This window comes from Globicephala melas, chromosome 9, assembly GCF_963455315.2.
Source record: "Globicephala melas chromosome 9, mGloMel1.2, whole genome shotgun sequence".
Classification (NCBI taxonomy): domain Eukaryota; kingdom Metazoa; phylum Chordata; class Mammalia; order Artiodactyla; family Delphinidae; genus Globicephala; species Globicephala melas.
The window spans coordinates 82,553,846-82,567,041 of record NC_083322.1 but is presented as its reverse complement, the minus strand read 5'-3'; the positions used below and the strand labels follow the sequence as shown (position 1 = coordinate 82,567,041).

Genomic DNA, 13,196 nt, shown 5'->3' with positions numbered 1-13,196 from the left:
AATAACTGTTTACTGGAATTCGGTAAATGGTGCTAAAAACGACTTGAAATTGTGTTTTGTTGGGGTTTATTAAGGACATGGTACAAGTGTTACTTGCTTGCATGCATTTCTCTTGTGATTTACTAAAAAGGGAAACATATGCTTGAATAATAACGTTCCCATGCTGAGTGACTTAATTATTTCTCACGATGGGTTCCATCTGAAAAGAAAATGTTTCACGAACTGGCAGTAGAATGAATGTATACTGTCAGCTAGTACCCTCTGCTAGCCCATGTCACCAAATGCTTCCCTTCTGTATGCCTTATCATAATGTGTGCCATCACTTTGTGAAGAGCTACTACACCACATTGGAAAAAATGCCCCTAGAGAAAAATTATGGACTGTATCCAGTTAACATAAAGCCGCATATCTCAGGCCAGAAAGAATCTTTGTGAAGATGGTAACTTCACATATCCCTTACTTTTGTATTAACTGTGTTATTACCTGAAGACTAGAGTTGTGTTATAGAGCACTGTTGTAGCTACTACCTATATGTGGCTACTGAGTATTGGAAATGTGTCGAATTGAGATGCATTGTCCGTATAAAAGAAACACCACATTTCAAAGACTAAATATCTATAGTAATATGAAATATCTCAATAAGTTTATATTGATTACATGTTGAAATGATATTTTATATACAGGTTAAATAAAATATATTGTTACAGTTAATTTTACTTTTTTTTTTACACTTTTTAAAATGTGCTATTAGAAAATTTAGAATTGCGTCAGTGGCTCATATCTCTTTTGGACAATTCTAAAAATTGTCCAAATTTTGTCTAAATTTGTCTAAATTTTGGAAAATTTAGAATTGTGTCAGTGGCTCATATCTCTTTTGTGGGCTTGATTAACTATGGATCAGAATAACTAAATATTGTAGCCTCAAAACTTAAGCAAAATTTAATTAAATTTATGTGTAGTATTCCTTCATTTAAAAACTTTGCATGCTCTCTTCTGTATGTGTCATGAGTATTTCCACTCCAAAGCTGTGTTTATTTTGTTTCCTTGCCTGGATTAGCAAACAGCTATCCCCATCTCCTGGCCCATTGATTTGAAGGTATACATACTTTAAGGTCTTCTGAAAAATCTCACACCATTCTGTGGAACTCTTCTTGCTTTATCCCACATTGATTTCTCCCTTCTCTGAACTTATTTTGCATCTGTGAAGTATATCACAAAGCTAACATTTAATTAGATTCTAAAAATAACCTCTAATGGTGTTAATGTGTTTTTTAGATTAGAAACATTTTGGTAAGGGAGAGGCAAAGCATACATTCTTCTGTTTTCTCAGAAGGGTACAACAGACTGTCAGTGGGTAGTTGGTTAATATATTCTCTCATGAGCTGCAAGTGTCGTCATTCTTTCAGCTCCTTAGTGCCTTGATAGCTGTTACTAATATCACAAAACATGGACTCATGATTTAAGATTATGCTTTTTTGATTAAGCCAATTTTTTAAGTGGTTCTTTTAGAGAAATCCAAGTTATGACACCAATAAAAGGCATAAAGGAAATTCACTATTGCACTTTTGGTAATCTATAATATACTTTATCTGTAGTGTCTGGCTTTTTACTTTTTAAATAAAAATGGACTTTGAATCTTCAGGATGATGCCCGCCAACTCTTTGTGCTTGCTGGCGCTGCTGAGGAAGGTTTTATGACTGCAGAACTTGCTGGAGTTATAAAGAGATTGTGGAAAGACAGTGGTGTACAAGCCTGCTTCAACAGGTCCCGAGAGTACCAGCTTAATGATTCTGCAGCATAGTAAGTAATCATAACTTCAGAACTACACTATCATGAATAATTACTTGGAAGTCAGGTATACCTCCAGGTCACTTTTAATGCAGAGTTGGCTGACACATTCTTATACAACTCAGGATATTTAGGATGACAGTATTTCAAAACTTCTGTCTTTTTTGTGTGTGTTTGTAGGTAGCAAGGCTCATATTTCCCTTGTGTTCAAAAGTTGTCTCAAGGGACTCAGGTAACTAATAGAAACATGCCGAATGGAGCTGTTTCCAGTATATTTCCAAGAAAGTAATTGGAACTTGCGAACATTCACTCTGAATTTGGGTGTATCTCTGGTTTACCTGGGGCTAGCCAAAGGGGAGGGTAACTGATTTGTGTGCTTTTTGTTTACTAAGTGCCTGAGAAGTTACTTGTCCAGTGACAGACACAGAGTACTCAGTGACACAGAGTACTCAGGTAAATGATTTAGTTGAAAGTTGTCAACTGTATGTGCCCTGTTGCATTGGACATTGTTTACAGATATCTAAGTCTAGTTTTTTAGAAGAAAAATCTGCCCTGATTTTCCAGGTGGTGGCTCCAGAAAAGTCTATAAAGGAAGTTTTGATAAAACCTAATCAGGGAGCTTTCTGTTTGATGATCCACATAGAATTTAAAAAAAAAAAAAAAATCAAGGATTTGTTTCCGTTACTTGGCGCACACACTCAGAAATGTCAAAGATGATATGACTAGAGACATGTGCCTTGCTCTCATTTTACTTTCCAAAATTACTCAGTCTTCTTGACAGAGCTATTGGCTCTTAGGAACACAAGTGAGGATTAAATAGAAGATGACAGGTATTAGAAGGTCCAGGTAAATAAACCTAGTTTGCCACAGTGGAAAACCAACGGGCTATGGCTCCTGAGGACCTTATTATCGTATAGCATGTCATGTATTGCACGTCAGAGTACTCAGTGTTAGGTAAATGATTTAGTGTGAATGAATAAGTAATACAAATTACTGTGTAACCCGTCACAGTTTTTATAATGCTATATTTTTCTCAATATGTATTTTTAGTGTTTTACAAGTGTATAAACATATAAATTATTACATACATAGTTTATATATGTGTATGTAACATCTTCTTATTGCTGTGTAGCCCATCTCTCCAACTGGTGTCCTCACTTCTACAAGGAAATACTCTTCGACTCAGTGCGTAGGCCTTTGACTCCCTGTTAGGTATTCGTGATGTGATGTATTTTTTTCCATACTACTCACAGATTTACATTTATTTTGAGGTGATTTGACTTATATTGAGACTGTTTGATTCTTTTTTTATCTTTGCCACTTTAATTGATGTTTAATTGATAACATCAATTAAAGTTGCAAAAGTTGGTGCCTCTCTATAATAAACCTAGAGTATCGTCTAAATTATCTTGGACTCTTCCACTCTAGTATTAGAAAACACTTCAGTGATGCTCCCCACATTCAGCTGACCTTAGGATTAATTCCATGCGTAGCCTACTAGTGGACTTACTTTCTGAGATACAAGACGTGACTCTTCCTACCTCCACACTGTTCTACTGCTTTGCCTGATGTGAATGACATTCCCTTTTATCCGTTGCACCTGTCAGATTTCTATTTATGCCCTTCACTATCCATGAAGCCCTCTTGAACCACTCAGGTTCACCTTAATCTCTCCATACCTGGACTGTAACATTATTGATTCTACTACATAAGTGGACACAAAATGAAAGAATTGCATGGTACGACACCACTACATTTTTATAGCACAACATATTTTGCATCATTGGCAGAAAGTGTTGAATGAGTGACTGAAATCAATGAGAAGTAAAATATGAATACTGATTCACAGAGGCAGTAAAACGTAGAGTATAGGAAGGAGCATGTGTCATGTTTTCCTGTATGTTACTTAAGGTTGGTTGAAAAGGAACAATATTGAATTCAGCCTTTGGCCAGAGGTTTCCTCACTACTTAGGAAGGCTTTCTAATTTCTCAACAAACGAATAATGTCTGGAACATAAACACAGTGCTACATCAAAGAAGTGTAATAAAGAGTTTTAAGGGACAAATTCATGGTGTGCCGTGAGTTTGGATATTCATAAAGTTATTACTTTGTTTTCTTTTCCAACAAGGAGAATTACTGAAATATTTAAGGAACTTTGTGGCTGGAGAAGTATAAAAATTTTCATTTCTGTGAGAGTTGTGTAAGATATAGACTTAAAATTACATAATTCCACAGAAATATAAAAACTTCAGTAATCTGGAGTATTGCATGCATCAGAATGTTTTACTCTTTGGTTTAGATGATCTTTATTGACAGTGTTAGCTATTAGCATATTGTTGTTTATTTTTTCAGCTATTTGAATGACTTGGACAGAATTGCACAACCAAATTATATCCCAACCCAACAAGATGTTCTCAGAACCCGAGTGAAAACTACAGGAATTGTTGAAACCCATTTTACTTTCAAAGATCTTCATTTTAAGTGAGTATCTTCAAAACATATGATTTATGAATTTAGATACAGAACACATTGTTTAAGGAAAAAAAGGTATACTAATAAAAGTTTTAAAATGTTTAGAGTTTGAAATTACAAAAAATGTTTCACACCTGATTGGACAAAAGAATTTTGGGCTGAAAGAGGTCAAGAAACATTCAGGAGGAATATTTATATTTTTATTTAAGAAAAAATAGCCATGCAAATTCCTTTTGCCTATATTTTTCACAGTGACTTAAATAAAAATAGTTTTTGGCTTTTATTTTTAAAAGAAAGTACTGCTCTAATATTTTATATTTTGGGAAAGTGTTGCCATCCAGTTTTAGGTTTTACTGATAGAATATATGCTTATTTATGGAAATATTTTAAAAAGTTACCTTTTTAAAATTTTTCACGATGATTTTTATTTATGCAAACTCATGTTTGTACTATTTCATGATGAAAAATGTTCATTTAATTTACAGTGTACTGTAACTTAACTGAAGTCTGAACAGAGAAGCACTAAGTGGTAGCCTTTAGAATGAAAGGGAATCTGGAGTTCATTTTGTCTAGTCCGCTCATTGTGTAATGAACTGGGGTGAGGGAAGTTCATTTAAACATTGCATTCAGATTTACAGAACTATGTTTTTCTTTTTCCAATAAGCAACAGTTTTCAAAGTATGAGAAAAACTGCTGAATTTTGCTTCAGTTAACTCCAGTGCTCTGAAACAGTATGATAGTAAAGCAGAATTTCTGAAACCATCTTAAAGAAAGGCTCCTAGTGAAAGATTGAAAACAGATATTCATCAGCTCACCTCATAAAGAAGCTCAATATTACAAGTTGTGGGGAGCACAGCTAAATATATGCAACTATACACTCTGATTCTCTCCATAAGTATTTTAAACATAATACATTTGTTACTATCATTTATCACTACATTATCCCACATTCAGTGATTAATGTAATTAAGTTTTCCAGAAAACTAAAATTTAATTTCAGTTTTCCCTGGCAGCTTCCCTCCAAAAAAACAAACATTGCCCTGCTTTCTTAAACAGAGATATAGATCATAATTAGTTATTCTGACCGTGTAACTTTTGGTACTGTAACATGGTACTGTTTTGCATTTGCTTTTAATTTTTTTCTGTTTTCTTTTTTTTTTTTTCTTTGCTGTCAGTGGGCTTTTTTTTTTTTCCTTTCCCTGCTGGTATGATCTCTTATTAAAATCTTATAGTTTGCTTACTATTTGGAGAATATTAAATAACCAAACTGAGGAATATTAAAATAGTATTATTTTAAATAATCTGATTTGTCTTATTTGATAACTGTTGCCAGATGTATTTAAAAATTATAAAGTGATTTTAATTATAAGGAAATTCACTCTTAGATTTTAAGCTTTATTGGGTCTTTTTTTAATCCTAGTACACCTTAAATTCTGATTTTTTTTTGGTTTCTATTTACCTTGCTTTAAGACCATATTCTATAGCAAATTTAAATTGTTACGTTCAGATGATGACTTTATTCTAACCATGAAGTTTCAGGAGGAAGTGCATGGGGTTAGGGTTAGCAAGTAAGGATTCTGGACATAGGCCCCTCGTTAGGTAAGGGCAAACTTGTTTAAGATTCTTAACAGACTGTTTCAATCTTGCTCATTGTCAGAGGTTTATACGTAAAATGGTTACTGTCTATAAAAGGAAACATAGAGGTGTGAGCTCTGTAAATGATGGGAAACGGCAAAGGTAAATGTCACATCAATTATTTGGTGCTTTGGGCAATCTAACTGTGTAAAATTCAGTTTCGTTCTTCAGTAGATGCGCCCTAAACATTCGCTTCCAGACCATACACTTCACTTCCAGCCTAGGTTTCTCAAAGTTGCGATTTCAACATCAGGAGTTGTCTGTCATCATGATCCTTCCAGGAAGTCCACTTACCTTGCTCTATTTAGTCTCCTTGGGTGAGGTAAAATTTCACAGGATGTTTTTAGTTACTGTTTTCACTCGCTGGCTTACAGATAAACATAGGTCTGTCAGGAACTTCAAATAATCTTTGTCTTATTTTGGATTTGAATTCTGTTAAATTACTATCATTGCTAACATATGGTTCCAACTTTGCTTTTTATATATTAAGTGAGCCTCAGAAGAATGAGGGCAAAAATATACTTAGAATAATTCTACTGGAAACTCGAGTGTGCTTAATCATTTTGTGTGTTTTGTGGTATAAATTCATTGTCTGATTTTTAACTGCTGATATAAAATTTCAGTTTCACTTATTTTTTGGTATGGGAATTAACAAATTCAAATTGAGGCAATAAGGCATTATAACTTAATATATATTATCACCTCTGTGACTAGGCATTTATGGAAAGTGTCTATGAAGATTATTTTGCTTTAAAGGATTAACAGTTTTATCTTGTTATATTTTTGCCGAATATAGAATTAAAGCATCCCTTCTATTAGAAAATCATCATAACATGTTTCTATTCCTTTTCTTTAGTAATGTAATGTGCAGTTGGTTTTGGGGTGGAATGTCATTTATGGGGTTGGTATTTATATATGGTCAACTAGAATTGTCTCAGTCTTGGTCACAGTGGAATTAGATGACAGTCTGAGGGTAAGACAGCATAGCTCAGGATAGCCAATATATCCCCTTCCATCTTCCCTCCCTCCCCTTGCTCCCTCTAAAAAGAGAAACCTAAGAAAACGCAATTTCACTCCCTATTTGATACCAGTCAAAAGTCTCATCTTTTCATATGAAGGAGAACATACTATAATCTTGCTTTGTTTTGGGTTAAAGAAATAGAAGTTCAGAATTTGAAGATAATTCTCCTGTATTTGTGAAATAATGAAAGTGCTCTGTGCACAGTCTGATCCTTTGTCATATTAGTTCTTAGTCATTTTTGCTCCTTGACTTATGAATTAGGCCAGTGATTCTCAAAGTGTGGTCCCCAGATCAGCAGCATCAACTTACCCACCTGGTGATTCTAATGCACACTAAAGTTTGAGAAGCAGTGGCTTAGATTAAAGGTTCTTTATGACCAGTATATGAATGACCCTCATTCATTTCTACATTAAATAAATTGAAGATTTCTTCTGTATTCATATTACTTGATTATCAAGTTAAAGTGCTTTTATATTTAACATTCCCACAGCATAACTGGAAGGTCTAGATCTTCAACATGGTAAAACTAACCTATTATTGATCCATTTATTTTTGTGTATGGTGTTAGACAATGTTGTAATTTCATTCTTTTACATGTAGCTGTCCAGTTTTCCCAGCCTCACTTATTGAAGAGACTGTCTTTTCTCCATTGTATATTCTTACCTCCCTTGTCATAGATTAATTGACCAAAGGTGTGTGGGTTTATCTCTGGGCTTTCTATCCTAGTCCATTGATCTATAGTTCTGTTTTTGTGCCAGTACCATACTGTTTTGATTACTGTAGCTTTGTAGTATAGTCTGAAGTCAGGGAGTCTGATTCCTCCAGCTCTGTTTTTCTTTCTCAAGATTGCTTTGGCAATTCGGGGTCTTTCATGTTTCCAGATAAATTTTAAAGTTTTTTGGTCTAGTTCTGTGAAAAATGCCATTGGTAAAAAATAGTTGATTGAAAGTGTTTTGAAAGTTATTGATTGAAAGTGTTTTAAAATATTCTGTAGACACTGTTCATTCTTTCATTCAACAAATGTTTATGAAGTGCGTGTGTTTGTCCAGTGGAGGGGCTATAACATGGCCAAAACAAAGTCTTTGCCTTTATGTTGTTTTAGGGATGGGGGAGGAGAGGAGATGAAATAACTATTGAGGATTCGGGGGGTGATAATTGCTACAAAGAGAAATAAAGCAAGATGGTGGGGATATACTAGTTTCCTAAAGCTGCTGTAACAAATTACCACAAACTAGTGGCATATAACAATGGAAATTTATTCTTTGATAGTTGAAGCTAGAAGTTTAAAATCAGTTTGTCAGCAGGACTGTGCCCCTTCTGAAGGCTCGAAAAAAGAATCCTCCCTTGCCTCTTCTTAGCTTCTGGTGGTTGTCAGCAATCCTTGGTGTTCCCTGCCTTATGGTCATATCACTCCAGTCCTTGGCCTTCTTCCCTGTGTGGGTCTGGTTCCTCTTTGCTTATTAGTTCACTCCTCAGTTTCTCTCCTTCATCTTGCATTTTACTTTAGCAGCAAGGAGAACCAAGGTTGTACCTTGCATTCTTTGCTTGAAAATTTTCTCAGCTAAATCTAAATATCCAGGTTCATCTCTTACAAGTCCTACCTTACACCCAGCACTAGAATAGTTAAGCCAAGTTTTTGCCACTTTATAACAAGGATTACTTTTTCTGCAGTGTCCAATAATATACTTCTCATTTCCTTCTGAGACCTCAACAAAAACATCTTTAACATTCATATATCTTTCAACATTGTGTTCATGATGATATATATTCATTCTCTAAGATAGAAGCTTTTCTACCATCCTCTTTACTTCCATCTAAGTCTCATCAAAATCACCTGTAGGGGCTTCCCTGGTGGCGCAGTGGTTAAGAGTCCGCCTGCCGATGCAGGGGACGCGGGTTCGTGCCCCAGTCCGGGAAGATCCCACATGCCACGGAGCGGCTGGGCCCGTGAGCCATGGCCACTGAGCCTGCGCGTCCGGAGCCTGTGCTCCGTAACGGGAGAGGCCACAACAGTGAGAGGCCCGCGTACCGCAAAAAAAAAAAAAAAAAAAAATCACCTGTAATATCCGTATTTCTAACCAACTATCTTTCAAGGCATTCTGGGCTTTTTCTGTCAAGTAACTCAAAATTCTTCCAGCCTTTCCCTATTACCCATTTCCAAAGCCACTTCCACAGTTTTGGGAATTCGTTTTACAGTATTACCCCACTCTGGCTACTAAAATTTGTGTCAGTCAGGGTTCTTGCAAGCAGCAGAACCAGTAGGTTCTGTGTATTTCAAGGAACTGGCTTAACGTGACTGTAGGTGCCAGCGAATTGGAAGTTTGTAGTGCAGGACAGCAGGCTCAGATAGAAACTGATGTTACAGTATTGAGGCAGAATTTTTTTTTTCTTCTGGGAAACTTCAGTTTTTGCTCTGAAGGCCTTTCAACTCATTGCATGAGGGCTGCCCACATTATCAAGGATAATCTCCTTTACTGAAAATCAACTGACTATAGATGTTAACCATAACCAGAAAATATCTTCACAGCAGTACCCAGATTAGTGTTTGATTAAATAGCTGCGTATGATCGCCTAGCCAGATTGACACATAAAACCAGCCACCAACAGAGGGATAATATGGGACAGCGTGGGTTTTGTTGTTATTTTACATGGAGTGGTCAGGAAATATGTGACATTTGATCAGAGGAGTTAGCTAAAATATATTATCTTTTTGGTAAAGTTGTCTTCCAGTTGTGTTCCTTGGCAATTTAACAAATGGGTAATCATTTTAATTTCTTTTGTTCTTGTTTGATCTTTATTACCAGCTGTCCTTTTTATATCTTACGCATTTTAGTGTGTAGTAGAATCATTTTGTTATATAGCATACTTAAACTTAATGAACAATTTACTAGCTAAACTAATAGAAAGAATGGCACTTAAATGATGATAAAAGTAACAATACTAGTCACTTTTGTAATGAGTACAGATCTTATGTACTCAGATTTGGTTTATAGGCCAAAACTATTCTACAGGGAAAATTCTTTTTGCCTGAGAATTAAATAGGGACTATTTTAATTAGTGCAGTATCTAGATAAATGGAGCCTTTAAAAATGTACCAGTTTGCATAGTGTTTCCATTATGTAAGTGGTTATTTCTAGGTTGCATAACGTAATCTATGTGAATTTCAACTTGTGCTTAACTTAAACTCTTACAAGGAAAGGAGGAAGATTATTGTTTTTATACTGTTTGTGTTACTACCCTGTACAGTAACCTACAATGGTCTACTGTTGTGTATCACGTAAAAATTGAGTTTTTTCAGTCCTAATTTTCAGACTATTCAGTAGGCCGTCCATTTATCTCATCTCATTTTTTTTTTTTCTATACCATGGTTTTACTTTTTAATTTAGGCAGCTTGTTTGCCCCTGTTTAAATATGACTTGCTTGCCCAGCTTCTGTTACCTGGGATGGTTTCTCCTTTACATCTGCTGTATTGCTTCTGAGAGAAAACATTTTGTAGTTGGATGAGGGGACCATGTTCTCTGCCTCTAATGTTCTGTGACTTCAGCAAATTAAATATATTCTATTATCTCTGCATTCTTATAGTGCTGCCCCTTCTTTTGTATTTGTTTTCATGTTCTGTTCTAAAGTGTTCTCATATGTTAATGAATGTGTTATTTTTTTTTAGGGTATTTTGGGTTTTTTGTTTTGTTTTACTGTGAGATAAAAACAAAATGGTTTAAAAACCAGCAGACTTTTTTTCCTTTGTGAAAATCAATTTGTGACATTATATTCCTCCCATAAAATCCTTTTCTCCTTTCTTTCCATCCCACATTCCCTATGCGATTTGGAGCTTTTTTGTTGATTTTTATAGAACTCCTCAGAGCCTCTGAACATTCAGCGTGATGTCAAACTCATTATTTTTCCTCTTACAGAATGTTTGATGTGGGAGGACAGAGATCTGAGAGGAAGAAATGGATTCATTGCTTTGAAGGAGTGACCGCCATCATCTTCTGTGTGGCACTGAGTGACTATGACCTGGTTCTAGCTGAAGATGAAGAAATGGCAAGTAGAACCACTTTTAAAGATTGAGCATGGCATATGAAGAGCTGGAGATGTTGCCAAGAATTTTTCTGTGAAAAATTCTTGAAGAATTCGTACTAATGCCTAAATTAATTGAAAGTTCAGGCTGTTTCCTCTAACTTTTGTTTAGTATATTTCCCTTTTAGAATACAAAGAACAGATGGATCCTGAAAAAAGGGAAAACACAAAAAGTTAATCTCACCTCAACCCTAGTTGCTTAATAACTAGGCATTTATGAGATCTGGTATCTACATACTAAATGAAAATAAAGTTAGTTCCATTATAGTCCAAGGCTTATTTTTCTTATTACTTCTGCCAGCTCAGTAATCCTTGATCTCTGTTATACTTTGCTACTGTCATGTAATTTTCAGATGTGTTTCAGTGTACCATTAATCTGGGGAAAATATTTTTAATTAGAAAAAAGCTATAAGTGTCAGCTTCTTTTATTAAAATAAGTTATATACAATTATCATGCAGTAGGTGTAGTGCACATGTTCATTTCTGTCATTCTGGCACTATAAAATATATTAGTGCCCTTTTTGAAACCACAGATACTGGAAGGGCAGGAAACAGGAATTGGAGGTTTCCTTCCCTCATATACCATTATATTTAGGGTATTGGGCTAATTGTGTTTCAGCTTTTTCAGTTTAATTTATTAATCTTTAGAAAACTCTACTTATCTTTTAATGGAAACTTCACTTCACTCTGTAATAATGAGGTCTCCTTTGAAACGTTTGCACTTTGCGTTTCTAGATCTCAGGGTCCTGCAGCACAGTGACACGCTGCCGGCACTCAGCAAGTACTGGTTGAGTGATGAGTGATGTAGACACTCATCTTGCCTAAAATCAAAGTGTGTGCTTGTTCTTAAATGGCAAAAATATGTTTTTGTGGGATGTTACCTATTTTTCAGCTAAGTTCTATTGTATTACCATACTTTTTTTTTCCACGCTCATTTTTTAAAAGTAATATTTCTTAAAATCCTTGCCATTATGACAAACTGGCTGTATGCTATTACAGAACCGAATGCATGAAAGCATGAAGTTGTTCGACAGCATATGTAACAACAAATGGTTTACAGATACATCTATTATACTTTTTCTAAACAAGAAGGATCTCTTCGAAGAAAAAATCAAGAAGAGCCCTCTCACTATATGCTATCCAGAATATGCAGGTATTTTACTTTCTGTAGATAACTTGTCAGCTCGTATATTTCTAAGTGAACGTCCCCTAAGGCAAGATTTCAGTTGTCGATTTGAATCTTTTGGCTTAGTAATTCTTAACCTTTAAGAGAAATTATTTATCAAACTGCATTCAAGCACAAGTAGTTCCTTGAGTTGTGGGTGAGATGATTGAAAATAACATTCATTTTAGGGAAAAGCTGTTAGATAATTTTCTATGATGACTCCAAGTCTTCATAAACTTACGGTATTGATTGGTTCATCCAGTTAACAGATCTTATGTCAGGTATTGTGTGATGCACAATAAATAAAATGTGTCTCTGGTCACTGACTTAATGTCAAAGACAGAGGTACTCCTAAACAATAGCAGTGCAGCACACGAGTACAAAGGAACATGGATAGTAATTGGAAGGGGGAAAAATTAGAAAGGAGTCTGTGAGTTAGCTAACTCCTCAGGGGAGTCAGGAAAGGTTTCACAAGAAATCCAGGCTTTGGTAATGAGACTGTTAGTGGTACTTTAATTTTACTACTGTGTAAAATGGTCTGCAGTGAGAAAAGGAGACCTGAGATGCAGTCCTGGCTTTTCCATAATTAGCTCTTTGATCTTGAACAAGGCAGTTAATGGGGTCTCACTACCCCATCTGTGAAATCAGAAGTTGGGCTAAAACATTGGTTAAGTTTAGTTCCTTGGAACACTTCCCTGGCTGCTATTGAAAGTGGGTGCAAGGAACAGTGATACCCCCCACCCCCTGCCCCCCTCCACACTCAACTTCTCCCTCCCTAAGGCAGAGTAATTTAGCTTTCATCTGTTTTGCATATTGGGTTTCTGAATAAGGCTTTATTTTATTTTAATGAAGAAAGTTCGATGCCTAAAAAAAAAAGTTTGACTACCAATAGTTTATCTCATCTCTAAATCTAAACATTATGAAGCTTGGTTAATTTAGCTTGATACAAGTTACCCTCACTCCATCCTCACTGTTTAAAAAAAAAGGTCTCAAGAATTTTTTTGGTTGAAAAATGTGAAAGTGAAATATTACATTTA

The 13,196-nt window shown here is 35.3% G+C and overlaps 1 protein-coding gene across 3 annotated transcripts in view; it reads left to right on the top strand.

Annotated features, from left to right (window-relative positions):
* GNAI1 (G protein subunit alpha i1) overlaps positions 1-13,196 on the top strand; it is an 89,149-nt gene that overhangs the window by 62,685 nt on the left and 13,268 nt on the right. For all 3 annotated transcript variants that reach the window (XM_060304740.1, XM_030834286.3, XM_030834285.2), the window contains exons 5-8: positions 1,643-1,800; positions 4,142-4,270; positions 10,829-10,958; positions 11,994-12,147. In XM_060304740.1, coding sequence (XP_060160723.1) covers positions 1,643-1,800; positions 4,142-4,270; positions 10,829-10,958; positions 11,994-12,147 — 571 coding nt within the window. The remainder of the gene's footprint in view (positions 1-1,642; positions 1,801-4,141; positions 4,271-10,828; positions 10,959-11,993; positions 12,148-13,196) is intronic.